This window comes from Bos mutus, chromosome 10 (assembly GCF_027580195.1).
Source record: "Bos mutus isolate GX-2022 chromosome 10, NWIPB_WYAK_1.1, whole genome shotgun sequence".
Taxonomy (NCBI): Eukaryota; Metazoa; Chordata; class Mammalia; order Artiodactyla; family Bovidae; genus Bos; species Bos mutus.
Genome location: NC_091626.1, coordinates 15,171,579 through 15,192,100, shown reverse-complemented (window position 1 = coordinate 15,192,100; position 20,522 = coordinate 15,171,579). Strand labels below are relative to the sequence as shown.

The window sequence follows — 20,522 nt, the reverse complement described above, 5'->3', positions numbered from 1 at the left end:
AAATTTTAAATTGAAGATGAGCATTTACCACCAGAGAGAACAAACTTCAGGACTCTTGTGTTACACAGATTCTATGTATCATGTCAGCATACTGTGTTTGTGATGAAGAGCTCTGTTTTCAAGCAACCTTAAATACCATATCCAGAAATAACAACTGACTCTGGCAAAGAGAAGTAATTTGGGGTCCCTCTATGTTTTATAATGAAACCAATATATTTTAAAACGATAAATTCCAACTACACAAATTGATGTCAATAAGATTAACAAAACTGATGACTGACATCTGCTAACACAAGTAAAACACCCCATAATACTTATACCCAGATGAAATAAAACAATGGCTTCCCAGTTTTATTTTGCATCTCCCAGTTACTCAAAAAGTAAATATGACCCCTTTTCAAATTTCACTTAATATTTTACCTGAAAGAACTTACTGAGTAAAATGCTTAGTTGCAGGATTTCACATTTGCAATCCATCAGGTTACAATTTCAAAGTTACAGTTTCTTCCCCAGTGTAGGCATTCACTATGTGCCTTTTACATTGTCACTTTTTATTTCCTCCTAAATTTTATATATTCAAGAATATAACTGTATAAGTTACGTAAAAATATTTCAGACTTGCAACATACATACATATTGGTTTATCTATCCCTTGAACCCATGTCTCTGAAAAATAAATACAATGTATCCAAAAGAACTACCTTCGAGCACATGAGGAAGAGTGTAGAAGTGTAGAAATAAAAGAATCGAAAAATACTTGTGTGGGGATGTATTTGTCCTGTTGACAGCAGTCCCTATTATCTATTAACAGACATAGGCAGCCAACTTAGTACACAATAAATGTTCTAGAACTGGCCACAATAAGTTGGTAACCAGGTGGGAATTAAGGCTTTAAGATCTCTTACAACTGTGATTCAGAAACCCCAAAGCAAGCAAACCGTAAAACCTGGAGAAAGTGCTCCAAATAGAGCCTCTTTGGCAGTCCAAATTGAACCAAATGACTCAGGTGGACAATTAAAAACTGTGCGCCGTTTTCTTTCACTAGGTCAATAAAGCCCATAAATAATGTTTGGTCCAGAAAACCAGACTTACTAGCACCTTCCTTTTCCATTTTTAAAATATTCAAAATATTCAGCATCAATTCTTGGTCCATGGTCTTTACTCATTTATTGACTAAACAAGACTGCCGGTGCCTCTAGATCACTCCTTCCAAGCTGACCTTATATGACAACAAACTGAAATGCCCCTTTAAGTAGAGGATCTAGACCGCGAGTTAAGTCACCCAAAGGTGGACGCATCTTATTTACTTATGTATTCAAGGGGCTGCGATGGTCACGGCTGGACTACGACGAGGAGGGGAAAGGTCGCGCGGATTGTGAGCCGCAGACCCGGAGTGGGAACCCGCGGAGGAGATGGGGGGCAGCAGCCTCGCTCCGCTAGCTTGGCCCTCTGGACCCAGAAAATGACCAGCCCCTCCCCCAACTGCACCCTTGATCCCTCCCCCCTTTTTCCAGGCCTTTCATCGGCCCGCCCGCAGAGCAGTTCGCGGCCCCCAGACCTCTCGCCGCCTGCCTCTTTCCACAGCCCAGTCGTGCGGCGCGGACAGACCCGGGGCGAAGCCTACGGCCCGGCGAGGACCCCTACCCCCGGCCCCTCCGGCCGCACCCCTCCCTTTGGTGTAACGCACCTGCGGCCCCGCCCCCGGCCAAAAGCTGAGGCGGCGGCGGGCTGGCGAGGCCGGGCGGCTCGGCCCTCCAGGCACAGTCGCCTTCCCTTCCCCCGCCATTCCGCCCACCCCCCTCGCTCAGCCACCGAGCTGCCGCCGCGCTCCTCAGCCGCCCCGAAATCTAAAGGGGTCCGTCTCCGGCACCACAACCAAATGGCTGAGCCTCCCTGGCCGGCTGCGCAGCCCGCCCATTGGTCCCTTCCCCCCCCGCCTCCACCACCATTCGCTGTTGCCCGGAGACCGGCGGCGGCGATTGGCTAACGCTGCTGCCACTCATTCGCGAGGCCGCCGATCCCGCCTCCACGGTGATCAGGTTAGTGTGCGCCGCGGGTGCTGGGGGCTCGAGAACCGAGCGGAGCTGGTTGAGCCTTCAAAGTCCTAAAACGCGCGGCCGTGGGTTCGGGGTTTATTGATTGAATTCCGCCGGCGCGGGAGCCTCTGCAGAGAGAGAGCGCGAGAGATGGACATGGACAAACGGATTCATTTAGAGCTGCGGAACAGGACGCCCTCTGATGTGAGCATTTGCCAAAAATATCTCTGTCGGTCCATTCTCCTACTTTGTGTGTGTGCGCGTTAGGGGGAGGCACTTTTTTTTTGAGGGGGGGCGCCCGGGAGATGTGGGTTTGGGGGTCGGACTGCAAATGAATTGCAAGGTTGGGGGGTTGCAATGCCATCCAAGCATGTTCCGGCTGCCGCCGCCGCTGCCCTTGGTGTGTGACTACCTGTGCGTGTGCTCCCGCGTGTGCGAATGTGGGTGCGAGAGTGTGCGTGCGAGTGTGCACCCATCGGGGGCCAGCGGGCGCACGCGTTTGGGTCGGAGAGAATGAGGCAAAATAACCCTCTGAGCTCTCTGCTCCCGTGACTCCGTCTGGGGGAAAGATTAACGAGGGAGGAGGAGGAGAGGGGCTGCCTCCTGGATTTAACAACAAAAAAAGGGGGGTTTTATATTTTATAAATGAATCCCCCCTTCCGCCCCCCTCCCGCGCCTTCCCCCTCCCTTTCTCTCTCTCTCTCTCTCGCACACACACAATAAGTTTTGGGCTTCGCGAGTCCGGTTTAGTTTCTGATAAATGTGGGCCGAGGCCCCTGGGGAGAGCGCGTGGGGAGGGGGCTGCAGCGGAGTTGGGAATGGCTCGAGTTTAAAGTGCGTCTTCATTTCTTTGCAGTGATGAGGCGAGAGACGGGGGAGCCATATTTGTAACTTTGTAGTGTTCGTGAACGCGCCCTTTCTCTCCCTCCCTCCCTTTCTCTGCCTCCCTTCCTCTCCTCCTCTGTCTCCCTCACTCTTTCCACCCCACCTTCGGGCCAGATGCTGATGTTTCTTCCTTTCCTTCCGAAGGGAGGATAAATGGAAAGAAGGGGGGGAGGGATTTTCGAACGTGCAAAGGCACAGATAATCCCCGCGCCTCCCCACCTCGCGCGATCGCTACTGCAAGTTACCCAAAGGCTACGTCCCGGTCCCCCCTCGCCTCTGCTCCTTCCGGCCTCCCTAAGATGCCAGCCTTTGAGCCCTGACGCCCTCCGGCCTCGACCTCCGGCCCGTCTTTCTCTAGGGTGGGCTCCTTGGCAGCCATTCGGCGCCCGATTAATAAATGGGCCCGGGAAACTTTGTCAGGACGCGAGCTGCCCAGAGCTGGTGCCCGTGGTGGGTATTGGCTGGGTCCAGATTTCTGCGGGCATAGCAGACACGCAGCTCGGGGATGGGAGTTTGCCTTCCCGTCGCCGTTATTGATTGGGCAGCAGCGGGAGTACAGCCGGAGGAAACTTACACGGATGGGAACTGGGAGGCTCGGGCGAAAGCTCACCCCCAAGGAAGGGAAAGGTGACAGTGGGTTACTCGGACGCCCGTTTTTATTTCTGTCTCCCTCTCGCTTTCAAACACTGTTTTATGTGAGTTGGTGGCTCAGCGGAGGAGACCCCGGGTCTGGGGCGGAGACGCTGGCTGACTCCTCTGGTGGCCCCTCTGGGACCAGCGGAGCGCGGGCGGGTGGACACCCTCACCCCAGCCCCGGTGGCCAGGGTTCCACAGAGTTGGGAGTTTGGGGAGCACTGTGCGCTGACCTGTCGCCCCTCCAACCCGTTAAAACCCGAATCCCTGGCGGAGGCAGGCCTTGCTTCCTCTTTTCTCTAGTTCCTCCCCCAAACCTGAGTGAGACTTTTGAAAACAAGATCCTTTTTGTGCCCCCCCCCCCATCATAACGCAGCTGTGGACTGTAGACGTGCAGTGCCTTATGGCGCGCAGGGCGGGGAGGGGGTGGCGGAGGGAGGGGAGGGGTTGCCCGCCGGAGGACGCTGGAGTTTCCGCGAACAATTTGCCGGCGGTTTGCGTTTCTCTGGCCAGTTTCGTCCCAGCTTGGACCCCGAGCCAGAGGATTGGGGGGCTGGGTGTGGTGATGGGGGAGGGGGCCGGAGCCGCGGGCTTCCCGCGTACTTTCCGGAAGCCCCCCGTGCGGAGGGGGAAGGGCGCCAAGTAGGGGGCCGGGGTCGCGGTGGGAGGGTGTGGAGGCGCGGTTCGGGCGGCCAACCCTACCCCCCGCTGCTGGCCAACTGGGAGCGAGATCGAAAGCGGGTCGAACCGGCTCTTTAAACTTCCCGAGAGTGTGCTGGGGGAGGGGAACGCGCCGCGCCGATCTGGGAGCGATTTCTCACGCTTCGCCCCCTCGCCTCCGAGCCTCCCGGCCCACTCGCCTGCCCCCTGCCTTGAGGCGGGGTGGGGTGGACGGGGCACTTTCTGTCCGTTTGGGGAGGAGGGAGAGAAAGCTAGCTAATGAGGGACAAAAGGGGTGGGGGAGGAGGGGCTCGGTTTTTTAAACGTTCTTAAAATAAATAGCTCCCGGAGAGCGCCCCCTGCACCCCTCCCCGCCCTGCTCCCCCCGGGACCCCCATCACACCCACCTTGGGAGCCTCTCCCAACTCTGATCCGGGGGCTGGTAGCCACGCCGCGACGCCGAAATAGGACGAGCAGCCATGTTTCCCGGGTCTCGCGCGGCCCGCCCCGCCCCTCCCCCATGGCGCGGCCGGCGCCGAGCGCGGGGCTCCGAATGCGGGCGCCGGGCTCCATGCGGCGCGGGGCGCGGGCCGGCGGCCGGGCGACGGGGCGGCCGGGCCTCGTGCGCGCGAGCCGGGCCGCGGGCGCGCCGGGCTGGCCCTCGGGCGGGCCTTTTGGCTTCCCGAACTGGTTTGGAGCTCGAGGTGTTTTCTTATTATTGTATTTTTAACGGCCAGGCCCGCCGGAGACCGAACCCGAAGGGTGCCGAGGCGTTACTGGGGGCCAGGGGCGGCCGCCAGGGCCCTGCACGCCTGTGGCAGGACTGCCGGGCGCCGGGCTGCCATTTTGTCACCGTGGCTGTTGTCGCTGTGGGGTGGGAGGGGTGGGGGGGGGGCGCAGACTTGCGCCATCGCCCCGACGGCCCCGGACGTGGAAGCAGCAAGGGGAACGGGCTCCGGGGACCCCGAGTTGTGCTCTGGGCCCCGATGTGCGGGGGGGGTCCCCCTCCCGTTGCCAACGGCTTGAGGCTCTTCTGGAGCGTCGCGGCGGCAGTTGCTGTGGGAGGGCGACGATCCTCCCTGCGAGTGCTCCCCCCACCCCCCAGCGAGCTCCCTGCCTCCCCCGCCCCCCTTCTCTCCAGTATTTCGTCCTTCCTCCGGCAGGCGTTTTAGAGGTAGTTGAGTGTGGCCCTAAAGACGAACGGCGGAACTGATAGGAGGGTAGGGGGAGAAATTAAATACGAGGTTTCTTTGGAGGGTTGGGGCGGGGCGGCGGGCGGCGATGCGGACGCGACTCTAGCGGCCCTGACTGGAGCCAAGGACAGCAGCCGCTTACCCGGGAGGGACGAGTTGATGCGTTGGGGAAACGCCCTCGGGGCTGGGCTCTCCGGGAAGGTAGGTCGCGCTCCGTGTTTCAGGTGGGTGTTGCAGCAGCCCTGCTGCCTGCTAGGGGAGGCCCTCTCACTCTTCCTCGGCTTCTCCCCCTTTTATTTTTGCCCGCGGGAGGGCGGCTACAGTAGTAAATGTAATCCTAAACCGAGAAGAGTAGGGAATGAGGCTTGGTTTTTTAAAAGTCAATGTTATCTTTTTCCAACTGCCTTTCTTTGGCTGTTGACTGCGGAGCCAGGCAAGTCATTCGCGTCGCCAGCATCTCTCTCAGACTTTTTAAAGCTGATATCCATGCTGGTTAAGCACCTCACTGGTTAAACTCTGGTACACGTCTGCATGGAGACTAGCTTTCATGGCAGTGGCCGGCCAAGGCTGCCCAGGAAGCCAGGTTTAACTTTGACCTTTGGAATACATCGCATGATGTTTTCCAGACTGACTTACTGCCTAATTGGGTTCAAGTAGCCTGATATTAACTCCAGTTTGTGCAAGCCTACCAGGGATCCAGGAGCAGAAAATTGAGCATGAGTTCTGTATGGTCATGGTCAGTTATGTTTTGTTACTGGATTGTTGCTGCTGATGGCAGTTTTGAGCCTAAGGGCTTCACGGGGGAGGTGGGTAGTAGAACCACACAGGCCTGAGTTTAAATTCCTCCTGCCACAGAAGAAAGATAAATTTACCTGCCCCTGTGATCGCAGGCAGGTTAACTTAACCTGCCTCTTTGATTCTTGGTTTCCTCACCTGTAAAATGGGAATAATCCTATTTAATAAGTCAGTGACAAAACTGGCCTGATCTGGCTCTCAGGTGCTTAGTATGTGATAGTTTTATTTCTCAGATATTGGGGTACAATGAGGTACAACTTTGTGCTTCTATAGAGTTTACAGAACAAAAATAATAACTAATGCTTGTATAGCACCTATGTATACCTGTTACAGTTCTGAGTGGATAACACAAATCAATTAGTCTAGTCCCCACAGCAGCATTGTGAGGCAGGTACTATCATTATCCTTATATAAACATAGGAAATCAAGGCACAAAGATGTTACCACAGCCAAACTTCAAACTCCATCCCTCATCTCTACTGCCTCCCCTGAAGCACCCTTACTTGTAAGGTACAGTGAGGAAAAGCTTTTTCTTCCCTGGTTTTGAAATGGTGCTACCCTAATATGAAAGTTTGAAGACTGGACAGCTTCTTAGTTGAAAATACCGAGGTGGGTGGGCAGGATCAGAGGCTCTCTGGATTTTCATGGGGATGGGGTGGGGAGGGGAGGGGAGGAGTCAAACATCTACTTCCCTAGATTGGGTTAGCACATCACATCTGGTTAGGCTGAAAGAAATCTGGGCTTTTAGGTGTTGGGGACACATTTTGAGTAAGAGGATAAGCAGGAGCCAGTCAGGCAGTGGTGTGTTGGGGATCGTGCATGTAATGTGTTACCCACTTTTATTAGTCTCCTTCTGCAGACACAAAGCTAAACAGAATTGGCATGTCCTTGGTTTCCAAGACCTAGTTTACCAATAACACTTCTTCGATCATCTCACTTAATCCTCCAACAACTCCTTAAGGGTAAGCCAAGGAGGGTGACATCCTCTCCTGGGAGGGTGAATCATTCAGATTGGAAGAGAAAGTAAAACAGCTGGTACATAGCAGAATTGGGTTCTCCTACCGTGAAACCAGAGATCCTTTAGTTAGACAGGAAGAACTTTGAATATTATTTAATTGTTGAGACCCATCACCAGAATCATCTGGGGAGCATGTAGAATGCAGATTCCTGGCCCCACCTCTAGACTGTGATTTAAGCACATGCATGTATACTCGTGTCTGACTCTTTGGGAGCCTGTGAACTGTAACTTGTCAGGCTCCTCTGTCATAGGATTTTCTAGGCAAGAATGCTGGAGTGGGTTGCCGTGCCCTCCAGGGGATCTTCCTAACCCAGGTATTGAACCTGGGTCTCCTGCATTTGTTTAGCATAGGCATTGCCAAGTTTGGGGTGAGCTGCCTGTTTTTGTATTGTGAGCTAAGAATACTTTGTACATGTAAACACTGCAATCAGTTTGATAATGTGGAACACTTTGAATCCCAATTAAGTGAAATGTTATCCCCGCTTCCCCCTTGCAAAAAATTCCACTTGTCTCCTTGGACCTTTATTACCAAAAGAATTGTACTCATTATATATTTTGAATTTTATCAATAAAAGAATTGTGGAAATTTGTTTTCTTTCATTATAAAAAACTGCCTATGTAGTATTGTCAGTTTTGCTTTAGGTGAAGTTCACTATCTGGCCCCTTACAGAAAAGATTTGGTAATCCCTGGTTTAACAGATTGTTGGTAAGGAACTTTTGATCTGGGTGTTTAAAAATTTTTTTATAATTCATAAGTTTTTAAAGTTTATGTGGGTGGTGCTTTAGGGGTTTTTCCAAGTCCTTTTACATGTGGTGTTGATGTCTAGTAGAAATCGGCCTCGATCCATGAACATCCAAAAGAAGAGAAATCCTACTTGTTGCTGGTGTAAAATTGAGCATCCCTTCTATCCAGAAGTTGTTCAGTGTAACCAACCGAAATTCTTTATCTTGCCTATTCAGGATATTTCAAAAGGCTTTTGCATGTCTTGTAGTTAAATAGTTACTCTTAAGTTTTAGATGTCTTAGAGGTGGAAAGAACTTTGAAGTGCGGTGGTTTGAGTTTTGAGGCCTGGTAGGTACCACAGCTGTGTACCTGGTGGCTGACACTCAGACCCTCAGAGCACAGTTAACTGAAAAGCACAGATAATCCTGGAATCTCTAGTTTGGGCCTGCTGCTCTTCCATAGTGCTTGTTGCCTGGGGACGGACCAGCAGCAAAGTGGCTTTGAGTTCCAGAACCCTTCTTTGTACCGGTAGCCTCTTGTGCCTGAGCTGATGAAGGTATGGATAGATTGGCCAGACCTCTGGAGGAGGTGATAAATCTAAGAGTGCAAATCCCAGTCCCCATAACTGTGGCCTGTACTTTAAGGATAGCAGACCCAGTTCCCTCTCTGGGCCGCTGCTGCACCACCAGCCTCTCAAGATGACTTGCTCTGTTGCTGCTGCTGCTAAGGCGCTTCAGTCGTTCCGACTCTGTGTATGCCGACACCATAGACGGCAGCCCACCAGGCTCCGCAGTCCCCGGGATTCTCCAGGCAAGAATACTGGAATGGGTTGCCATTTCCTTCTCCCTGCACTGGACTTATACAGCCCTTCAGGCACGTGATTGAGCTCTGGAAGCTGGTCATCCAGAGTTTTATTTCATATTAATTTTATCACATTGAAGTAAAAAACCTCAGGACTGTTGGGTATCCTTTATGGAGATTGTATAGGACGTTCATCAGATGTGTCCTTTCCACATGCCTGCCCTCTACTCTACTGCATCACTTAGGAAAATGGCAGAGAGCTTGTTGCTGAGCGGTCAGGAACCCTGGTTGAATGATTTTGACCCAGTTGTTTAGTCTGCGTTCTGACTTGGTGAAGAGAAGGCCCATTACTCTTGGTGTCCAGACAGGGTCCTCCCTTCGAGATATTCACTGCCATGCCCTCGCTGGCAACACACACATTTTGATCTGTCCGCCCTCTATTCTAGCTAGTACTCTAGTCTGGAAAGTACCCTCCCCTGGTACCCCATCACACTGCCTTCCTCCCACAAGCAAGTAAAGAAATAGTGACCTGAGTCTGAATCTTATATTACATATATTGAAATATATGACAGATGATTAATACCCAGCAGTGATGTTTTCATTAAAGAAATGGAGTCTGCCAGAGATGGAGAATTGTGAAGGCATCTGCTATTCCAAACTTCTCATTTAATAAAATGGGTTGAAGGTAGATGAGCAAAGTGGCCCTGGGTCCCTTTCCCAGACATGGAAGCAGCCTGCACAGAACCGGTTGTCCTGATGACATTTGTTACGGTGAAGCCTGTGAAGTCAGACAAGATGTGTCTGTTCACCAGCACTGGGCCCCATCCAGTGTCTATTGGCCACACCCTGCGACCTTTGTCTTTTCACGCAAATTTATTTTGTTTTGACTCGGCAGATGCCCTGGTGCAACCATCTGTTGCTTTCTTTACCGAAACTTTTTCTTCCGCAGCAGATTTAAGAGATAAGTTTACTTACCCCACTATGACTCTAATGTGGATTAAAGTCTGGGCTGTTTTTCCCAGAGAAATTTGCCTTTGGAGATTCTGGTTTGGTGAGGAAATTACCAGAGAACTATTAGAGACTTGGGTGCTGTTCTCAGCTTTCTTAACTAACTTGAACAAGTTGTCTTCTTTGGGCCTCTGTTTTCTCCACTCTAAAATGGGAATTTCAATTGAGATCAGTGATTTTCAAGCTTTTCATTCATATAGTAAGAAATGTTTTATAGTATATGTGTACATATACAGGCTATCTAAAAAGCTGACAATATACTCCTTTACTATGGATAAAACACTTCTCTATTCATTCAAAAAAAAGTGCTGGCTTTAACCTGTAAATTGATTTCATTACTTGTTAATGTTTGAAAGACAGTTAAAGATGAATATTAAGTTTCCTTCACACATATTTTGTGGTTTGATTTTGGGGGAAGGTAGTGGGAATGCCATTTGGAGCTTTGTGAAACCTGTCCACCAAGAGTCAGTAGTGATTTCCTCCGCTTTTAAGCCAGCTCATCTTGGGTCCCATGTTCTAGAGCTGCTCTCCTTAACTCGTTCCCAACCCTCACCTTCTCCCAGCATTATGGAGTCACTATCCTAAATTGACTCAGTGGTAAAGAACCCACCTGCCAATGCAGGAGACATGGGTTTCATCTCTGGGTCAGGAAGATCCCCTAGAGAAGGAAATGGCTACCCGCTCCAGAATTCTTGCCTGGGAGATTCCATGTGAGGAGCCTGGCTAGCTACAGTCCATGGGGTCACAAAAAGTCGGAAACAACTGAGTGACTAGACAACAACAGTCCTAAGTTCCTGCCTGGATGGATGCCTTCCAAGTGTCCTGAATGTGCCAACGACCCTCTGCCAAGTGTGTTCCTCCACCCCATTCTCTCTGCCTTACCTGCTGCTGCCCTCCACCATACCTCAGTGTGCAGCACTGGGTGCCTGGGGGCTCGAACATTTCCAGGGTTGGGGGGTGCACTTGCCCCTGCTCTCCCCAAGACTGTAGCCCCCACTTCACAGTACCTTCCCTGTCTGTCTCTGTAAAATGATGATGTAATAGCACCTACCACCCAGTCTGGCACACAGTAAGCACGCAGTAAGTGTTAGATGTCATTGTTGTTATGGTCTGTTCTGCTGAAACACCACAGTTGGCCTTCACTTTTTTAAAAAAGCTTACATTATCAACAGACATATCAAAGAGTAACATTTGTTTCAATGGGAAAAAAGGTTTTCAAACTTGCCAGAAGTTGTTTTTCCCCACAAGCAGTTCAACAGTGAATGTGTTGTTTCTCTGTGTAGTTACAGCATCTACATGTCAAGAGCAGCCCCAGCACTGAATTCCAAGTAGTTTCAACTTGCCCTTTTCCTGGACACGCCTGGTCACTACCTCCAGCAACTGTTTCAGACTCTCCTCCTCAAACTGCCCACCGACCCTCCACTCTCTGCCTCCCAGCCAGCAGAGATGTCTACTTTCCTCTCACAGAGAAAGTGGAAACCTCCAGATTTCCCAAGAAATTTCCAGACCAAACCTGTGCCCAGCTCAGCTGTCCTTTGGGTCTTACCTGGGCCTGCCCTTCAGTTACCTTTTTCCTCCTGGGTGCCTAGCTACTCCTTTGGATCCTTCTCAAGCTTGGGATGTTTCTCCCATCTTAGACAGCAAACATCCTGTGATCTTATGTCTCACTCTTGCTACTGGCCATCTCTCTTCCCGTTGACATTGAAACTTCCTGAATGGTCTCTCCCTTCTCCCACCTCTCTCACACCTCAGCCTCCTCAGTCTGGTTGGCTTTCTAAACAGCCCCCCCCAATTCCGGAAGCCTTCACTGTCATCTTTTTCTATGTTCTTCAGCAGCAGTGTTCCCACCCTTGACCTTCAGGAGGTGTGTTCCCCGTTACCTCTCCCTTTCTCCAGTGTCTCTCCTATAGCCTTGGCCGCTCCTCGGTTGCTGGGGCCCTTTCACTCTCCTCTGCAGACGTGAGGTGCTGGACCTGGTCAGGCCCAGGCCCTGAGCGCTCTCCTGTTTTGTGTTCCCTGTCCTTACTTGCTCTTCCTCACTGACAGCTACAGGCGCTTTGTCCTTCTGGGGTCTGATGTTTACTGTTAACACCTCTGATCAACCTCTTGGCTGAGCTCAGGATGCACCTAACGTCTCCCTCCAAGTGCCCCTACCGCACCCCACACTCAGAATGTCCAATGGGCACCCATGACCTCTGCAGCCTCCTCCATTCCCCCACATGCACACATGTGATCTTTATATCCATCACAGATCCTGTCGATTCAAAATAGCACTCTCTACTGCTTGCCAGCAGATTGCCCCTGCACACAGCCCTCTTGAAGGCAGGCTTCAAATTTGTCAGAATGATCTTAGCAAAATGCAGCAGTAATCATGTCACCCTGTACTTAACAGCACACCGTTCTCTTTAGGATAAAGCCCAAAAGCTTTAGTAAGACCTGTGAGGGTCCTGTGTGGTCTGCCTCTTGCTCTCATCTTTTTCCTCACCCCGCCCTCCCCTCTCCCCTTTGTGCTGCACTGGCCCCACTTGCCACCATTTATGCCCTCAAACCTACTCATGGGAACTGCCATCATCACTTCCTTAGCATCTAATCATCTCTCCCACCCTCCTCAGCTGTCGGTCTCGTTCTTTTGTTCTAAAACTCTTACAGAAATTGCCTTCAAAGAGCTTCAGTTTGTAATTAGGCATTCCTGCATGTGAGTGTTCGAAATAGCATCTCTGTCCCCTGTAGCCGGTAGACTGCATGATTGAAGGGGCCTGTTTGGGCTCAACACTGCTCTTGGCACGTGTCGGGCATTGTAGAAGTATTGGCTGGGAGAAGAAGCCACACTGCTTGGAAGATCTTGTCATTTTCCTCACCCGCAGTCTGTGAGTCACACACGGAGCCACTGGAACAAAGCATCTGAAGCATCACCAGCTTTAGTGTCCTCGGTTTTTCTTGGGTCACTGTGAGCTCCTGCCTCTCGACGGCTGATTCACACTTTCTCAGCCCAGGGGTCCTCACATTTTTGGGTTTTATATCCTGTGTCTGTAAAATCTGAACCTGAGTCCCGGCCCCGGTATGTCTACCTTTTAGTTAGGAATTATTCACATACACTGGACTTCCCCGGTGGCTCAGCGGTAGAGAGTCCACCTGCAGTACAGGAGATGCAAGTTCAATCCCTGGGTCTGAAAGGTCCCCTGGAGAAGGAAATGGCAACCCACTTGAGTATTCTTCTCTGGAGAACTCCGTGGACAGAGGAGCCTTGTGGGCTGCAGTCCATAGGGTTGCAAAGAGTCAGATATCACTAAAGTGACTGAGCACACATTCACTATACTACCTATACATATGTACATTGTAAAACACCAAAAAATTAAAAGGTTAAGTTAAAAAATATTAATAGCCCAAGTGCCCCAGTGGAATGTCTGAGGATGGTCCACTTAGGAGACCACTCCTCCAATCAATTGCTTACTTTATTTTTAATTTTGGTTACCAAGGTTCACACCATACAAGAATGCATGTGTGTTGTGTGCTCAGGGATCCATTGCTACATGTAAACTGGGTTCTGCCTGGTCAGACCGTGTACACAGACCCATCCAGGCTCCCTCCGGTCTTCCTTGGTTCAGTAAAGCTGACCCCTGGGCTGCTCCTGCAGATGCTTAGAAAAGCCCGCAAGTGTCTGAGGTAAGAGGATTTTATCAGCCATAGATTTCAGTCGGTCAGTGCAGGGGAAGGAGGCTTTCTCTTACCTACCCGCAGGCTGGAAATAAGTCAAAGACAGAATCTGTGCAGGCAGGAAGAGCAGGCTTGGAGGACCGAGGGAAGCATGAAGGAGAGAGGTCTGCTGGTGTTCCTGTGTGTTTCTGGGGAACACTTCAGTAGGGTTGGGTGGGACTCTACAGTCAGACGTGCCCTGAAGGTCTGCATCGGTGGATTCTAATACCTTTTGCAGAACGTGCAAGAGATGCCTGAGAGAGAGAGGGCTGGTGGGGAGCGCAACTCTTACAGTAAATTTAAAGGGATTACTTGTAGATTTCTTTTGGGGCATGCATCCTGGGGAGAGACTCAACCAGCTTCCACCTGAGCTACTGTCTCATCCACAGGTGTAAATGGTGTGGCTGTGGAGGGGAGGATGAGGGGAGCCCACTGGCATAGTCTGTGCCCACAGCATCCAGAATGATGCAGGGGCAGAGTTGGGAGGTGTATGTAACACAGCACATTAGGCAGGAGGAAAGGTGTGTGGTTGGTAAGGCTGATTTCAACCCCAGCTGTGTATCAGAACCACCAGGGGAGCATTTTGAGAAATTCCCAGTGTCTATCCCATTACAGAATCAGTCTCTGAGGGTGGTGCCCAGTCTGTGTATTTTTAGAATCCTCTAAAGGGGCTTTGAAACAGGGTTGGGAGCTACCACGTTGAGGCAGGGTGTGGAACTTCACAGCAGGTGGGAAGAGATAAACTAAGTGGTTGAAAGAGAGAGAAAAATGGAGCACGGAAAACAGGAACTAGGAAAGAGGGTGAAGGATTTAAGCTACTGGGGTGTTGGTACCTAGTCCTTGGCCTGCTAACCTTACCCCCGCCCCCAGGTCCCACACTTAGCCACCCACCATGGCCACACAAAGCTCACATGTGCCCGCATTCCTGCTCATCACACTTGAGAGTTTTCATTTACTTGTACTCTTGAGGCTGCTGAGTGCTAAGTGGAATTTATTGTGCAAGGCTGGACTTGGCCCATCCTTGATCTCCAGGGACTAAGGCCAGTGGGCATTTTGTAAAGAGAGAGCCAGAGGGCCAAGCAGTCAGATCCTCTGAGCCATGCGGGGATTGCTGAGCCCGGTGGCTGGAGGATCAGTAGCAGGTCACCTTTTTGAGCCTCAGTTGCCTCATCTGTAAATGGGACTAACATTTCTTCCCAGGGGCTGTTGTCAGGACTGAAAGAAATTAGGTTTATGCCAGGTGTGTATTGTGGGCAGCCCCTAAAGGTTCTAACCAGCCTGGGCTTGATTGAGCTGTTGGAACGAGGGGGGGCCAGCCCCCCTTGCTTGGTGTCTGAGCTTATGTGTGGTGGGAGTACTTGGGAGTGCTATCTTTGCCTGCCTCAGAAGGAGGCCTTACTTGGAGCTGCTCAGGCAGTGGGCAAGGGCAGGAGGGGCCCCAGGCAAGGGACCAAGCCCCAGTTTCTTGTTGAGGTGGGGCTGGAGTGACATCCCCTGCTCCAGGCTCCCCCTTGCCATCTCGGGATTGGGGTTAGCACTCTACTCGGAGTGCTGTGTGTCAGCAGTCCCTCCCGCCTCTCACCTTCCACCCTGGCTGTAGACCTCTGGGTCTGCCCCTCTCAGGCCTTCATCTTTTCATTCAGACAGCTCCTGAGAAGTCTCCTCCAGGAAGTCTTTCCTGCACTGGAAGCAGGGGAGGAAACTGTGTCCGTCCCAAGTGCTGTCGAGATGTGCAAGTCCCCAGGATTTCTAGGTCACGCAGCCGTGGCTGGCTCTCCACTGAGTCTGGGATCACCTCCTTGGGGTGTGCATGGTGGCCCTTGTCTCTGGACTGGTCAGTGTCTTTTTGGTCACCCTGTTGGAGGGCCACACTGAGGGTCTGCAGAGCCCAGCACAGCTCCCCTGCAGCTGGTGCATCGGGAAGGCGCTGTGATGATGTCATGGCCTCCAGCCTCCTGCCTGGCAGCTGGTGGGAGGATCTGTCTGTTCTGGCACAGGGGCCTGTTCCACATGGAGGGCCAGGAACAGGCCATCGCAGTCACCGGGGCGTTCCTTGCCCTGCTGCACGTCTCCCCTTCCCTGTGGAGATTCGGGTGTACCCTGGTGCCCAGGGAGAGTGGGCAGGCGTGGACTTGAGTGGAGCTCCTCCGCTGTCTGGGAGGCCTGATTCTTCAGCCTCTGCAGAGGCTGGCCTGCTGCCATAATGAGTGGTTCTCCTCTGAGCCCCCATCTAGTTTGCGGCTCTGTTGCAGACACGCCTTTGTGTGTCTTGGAGAAGAGCGCTGGTGTGTCTGTACATTGAGCTGTGGTCTAGGAGCCTGGGGAGGCTTCTCGGGTAGGACCCTCCAGGGTTGCAGTGTTGCGGGGAAAGCAGCCAGTCCAGGAGCAGAAGTGGCATTCTGGCTTCTTAAAACCAAGGGAGTACTTGGTTCAGAGCAGACAGTTGGCCTCTGTAGCGCTCGGCAATCTCCTCTCAGTTCCCGTGGCCAGTGTGGTCATTGTCAGGAGTGGCCACCCAGGAGAGTTGGATGTGGAAGTGAAAAAGCACCTCTGAGCCTGACCCGTGGCCTAAAACTCCTGTGGGATCTGGATCCTGGTTTAAGGTGTCCACTGTGCTGGAAATCAGACTTGTATTGGGCACATGGCTTGCTAGCCCCTGGAGGCTCATTGTGGCCACAGATCTCTGATGATGAGCAGCGCTGGCTGGCTAGTCCCTGTTAGCCAGAGTTGTGAGAGAGAAATCTGCAGATGGAAAACACTGCAGGGTCATTCATTCTCACTTACAGTATTGATGGCATGCCTACCGTGTGCTGGGTTCTGTCCTGAGCATTCTGGATACAGCAGTGAACAGGAGAAGGACGTTATCTGGGCTGCCCACATCGGGCCTCTATTCCATAGAGGGAGACCATCAATAAGCCAGTCAGAGGTGTGACTGCTCATGTGACAGGTTCCATGGAGACAGATAAAGCTGTATTAAAGGAGAGAAGTAATCCAGGAAGGCTTCCTTGAGGAGGTGGCATTTGACAGAGACTCATGTAACCTACACTCGGAGAAGGCAATGGCACCCCACTCCAGTACTCTTGCCTGGAGAATCCCATAGGCAGAGGAGCCTGGTAGGCTGCAGTCCATGGGGTTGTTAAGAGTTGAACATGGCTGAGCGACTTCACTTTCACTTTTCACTTTCACTCATTGGAGAAGGAAATGGCACCCCACTCTAGTACTCTTGCCTAGAGAATCCCAGGGATGGTGGAGCCTGGTGGGCTGCCATCTATGGGATCGCACAGAGTCTGACACGACTGAAGCGACTTAGCAGCAGCAGCAGCATGTAACCTACACTAGACTTCTGCCCCCCAGGAGCTGGAACCTTAGAATGTTCCATCTGAAAGTACCTACGAATCATCTTGCTAGAAGCAAGCTGAGACCTAGTGAGGTTAAGATGCCAACTGATGAGCTAATGACATGATATAAAAGAGTGACAACCTTAGGCCTTCCCCCAAGCCAGCTGACCCTTATACTTTGAAAAATTGGTACTTCCAAATCATGTTTGTTAACAGTAGTAGATTTATTTCCTCATTTGTGGCCGGGGTTGGGGGTGGGAAACAGTCAGCCTCCCAGGCACGGGCCCACCACCTGGAACTGGTCTTATTCCTGTCTCGGCAGAAATGTGGCCCTGTTTGGGTAGCCACAAGCTCTCCCTGCCTAGCACACCTTCTCTCCATGCTTCTGAAATAGTTTCTTGAGGGGCCCTATTGCTACTTTTCGGATTCCATCTGGACCTCTCAGGCCCTCCCACTTGATTTGGGGGGCCAGATGCCTTTGGGTGGGAGAAGGAGACCCTGCCAAACCCTCTGATGAAGGGTGGTAAGGCAGGACTCACAGGTCCCGAGGCTTATTTTAGAGAGCGAAACCCACAGTTAGGTCACAAATCCAGCTGTGACCCACCTCTCCCAAGGACCGTGATGAGCTTTAATTGGCTGATAGTTTTCAGCTGGAAGCAGGCGTCTTGCATGAATATGAAAGGAGCTTCTGGTGAAGTAAGACTTCATTAATCAGCCTGTTAGGAGCCTGGCGTCCCAGGATTATGGGGGCTGGATAATTTGATGCCTACTGTTCTGCTTTAAGCTTCCAAATTAAAGGCACTAGATTTTCATCTTTTTTTGCTAAGTATTGAAAGTAGTATCTTTTCTGTGTGTTTTGTTTGCTTTTAATTGTTACGGTGTCTGGTACATAGATACTCATTTATTCTTATTTAATCTGTAAAGAAACACTGCAAAATGAGGTTATTCCCACTTTAGCAGATGAGGAAAGTGAGGCTCAGAAAGCTAGTGAACTAGCTCAAGGTCACATAGTGCTGAGGAGCTGTGCTGGGTGCAAAGCCAGGTTATGGCTTCACAGTTGTGCGTGAAACCTCGCATCTTAACTTTGACCTCTTGCCTCCTCTTAGTTGCTGCTAATATGGAAATACTCTAGACTCCTGACTTCCATTTATTTTTCTGTTATAAAGTCTGCTGCATTTGTTCCCCTAGGAAAGCAAAACAGATGATGCCAGAATTTCTGATTTTTTTAAAAGTGTGTTATTGTGAAAGAGAACACATTTCAGAGTAAACAAAACAAATGTGAGTTTCAGTGGTTTTTCTCCTTTAGATTTTTTTCCCTTTAAATGATTATTTTAAATCACTGTCAGTGAAATCCCAGGAAAATCAACTTTGCACATGCCTATCCTTGCCTTTCTGTGCCAGGGCCTTAACAAAATGTGTGTGGCCACTCTGATGTACTTCAAACAGGAGAGCTTGTGCACACAAATGAGAGCCGTACCCAGGAGATCTCAAACTATGAAAGAGGGTCTGGAAAGTGTGAGAAAGCCAAACCATTTTCCAAGAAAAGTGGGCTAAGACGTAATTAGGGGCTTGAGTGCTGCCTTCTGTAAGGCACGTGTGGTAAACTGCTGGCATGGCAGGGCCGTGTATTTTGCCTAGAACACCTTGCTGTCCTTGCCATCAGCAAGACTCCTCCTGTGACAGGAGTTAGACTTATCCTTTGCTGAGCACCTGCTCCAGGCCTTGCTTCATGTCAGGTACTTGGCAGATACTATGTTTTGATCCTTTAAATGTCCCCTAAGGTGCAGATGTGGCCACCCTGTTACCAGATAGCGAGATAAGCCCACAGAGGTCAGATGGCCTTCAAGGCACACTGAACTTGCTTCTGGGGTCCCTTCTGCCTGTCCATCCACCACTGGACAGTCTGGGGGCAAAAGGGCAGGATACCTTTATCACTGGAGCCTGGTGCAACTGGCAGCATTTGGCAGGTGCTGAGTAGTAGTGCTGAATGGCTGGAGGCGAGATAACTTGTCCACACGGGTACAGTGGTCAGCCCATTAGATTCTGGAACTCCCAAGTCTCCATGACTGCTGCCCTGCAGATCAGAAGTGGGGTCTTGATTCTATCTCATTGGTTAATAAGCTGGATAAGTGCAAAATGACATGTGCCAGCTTATCTATATCGCAACATTACAGCAAAAGATATATAACACAAACTTCATGGAAAAGGGCAAGGCAAAGGTCAATTTATAATATGTGAATTTGGGATAAAAGAGAGAAAAATAAGATTCTGAATTTGTGTATGTGTAAACAAACTCTGGAAGGACACTTAATTGGACAGGATGGAAGGGAGAATGAACTGTGTGTCTTATGTTTTTTGGTTTTGAGACCTTGAGAATGAATGTGTTACTTACTAAAAAAATGAAAAAAGAATGGAAATGACTTCAGCTGTTCTGTGTATCTGGGCTTCTCTCCCCCTCTCTCTGCATCGAGGCCGTTTGATTAAGGCTTCATCTGGATGGCATGTTGAATATGTTGTGTATCTCTGGTTTTCATGGGCTTTTCCAAGAGCTACTGACCCCATCCTAGTCTGCAGTCCCTTCTTCCGTTGGTGGCCTAGACCTGGATCAGCTCAGGCTGTTGGAGAAAGCCTGGGGTGACACAGAGAGCCAGGAGCCTTCTGCAGAGGAGTCAGACCTGTTCCTGTCCCCATCCTGGGTCTTTATCCTCTGAACACTCTGCCCTGATGTGACTTAGTTGGTTCTTCCCCCAAAGTGAAGGATCTCCGAGAAGAGAGACTGTTCTGAGCATTCTGGCAAAGTGCTACCGTTTAATAGGAAGGAAAAAAATGGCAGAATGTTTTCCCAGGTTATTTTTATGCTTTTCAGTTCAGCAAACATTTATTGCTAGCTAAGTGCAAGGCAGTGTGGGGAAATCAGAGCTACATAACACCTCCTCTCAGCTCCCTGGGGTGCCAAGTTCTGGGTACAAAACTTGCTTGTAAAATTCCTCCCTGTACCCTCCAGGACAGCACAGTTTACCTCATCTGGTCTCACAGAGACCTGTGGGATTTTTAGGGATATCCTTCTCCCCATTTTACAGATGAGGAAATTAAGCCACACAGTTGCGAATGATAAAGCCTGGAACGAAACCACGTTTTCTAACTACTTCTTATGCACCCATACACTCATAAGCAAACGCTTCTGCCATAGGATACTTCCCAGGAGTGTAGCCAAGGCGTGTGTATACCTGGAAACGTTGGGTGAGCACAATCCTAACGCTCTTTTTTTTCCTCTAAGGAAGAGCAAGAGAAATCTCTGGCTTATGGTCAGCTCTTGGGTCTTACTATGGTTCAGACAGTTCTGCCTTCTGCTGCTTGTGAAATCCATCATCCTTCACCAGTTAGGTGTAGAATGTCCACGGGTGTGCACGAGTGCGTGTGACAGTGGCTCTCTTCCCGCCACTTTCCTTCTGTTCCACACATTCTGTTACCACCACCTGTTGTCCTAGCTGTTCCCCAAAAGGGCCAAGCATGCCCCCTGCTCGGGTCTTTTCCCAGGCTGTTCCCTCAGCCCTCTCTTCACTTGGCTTCAAGTCCCCAGGGAAAGCTCAGCTGGGATAGGCCTTCCGTGGTAGACTTTGTAAAGTTCTCTCTCATCACGATTGTGGTTCTTTCTTTTTTTCCCCCTTTGTAGCATTTATATATGTTGTATATGGACATAAGGGCTTCCCGGGTTGCTCAGTGGTAAAGAATTCACCT

General features: G+C 50.7%; 1 protein-coding gene and 1 long non-coding RNA gene across 4 annotated transcripts in view; one reads left to right on the top strand and one right to left on the bottom strand.

Moving 5' to 3' along the window:
• Positions 1–6,090, bottom strand: part of LOC138989370 (uncharacterized) — an 86,540-nt gene extending 80,450 nt beyond the window's left edge. For both annotated transcript variants that reach the window (XR_011465559.1, XR_011465560.1), the window contains exon 1: positions 5,550–6,090. This is a non-coding gene — a long non-coding RNA (uncharacterized lncRNA). The remainder of the gene's footprint in view (positions 1–5,549) is intronic.
• The window catches only part of ANP32A (acidic nuclear phosphoprotein 32 family member A), a 38,806-nt gene continuing 20,313 nt past the window's right edge, over positions 2,030–20,522 (top strand). The window contains exon 1 of one of the 2 annotated variants that reach the window (XM_070377346.1): positions 2,030–2,240. In XM_070377346.1, the coding sequence (XP_070233447.1) occupies positions 2,187–2,240 (54 nt within the window). In that variant the 5' untranslated portion in view covers positions 2,030–2,186. Of the gene's footprint in view, positions 2,241–5,397; positions 5,609–20,522 lie in introns of those variants that run through there. The other variant, XM_070377347.1, reaches the window with a different exon arrangement.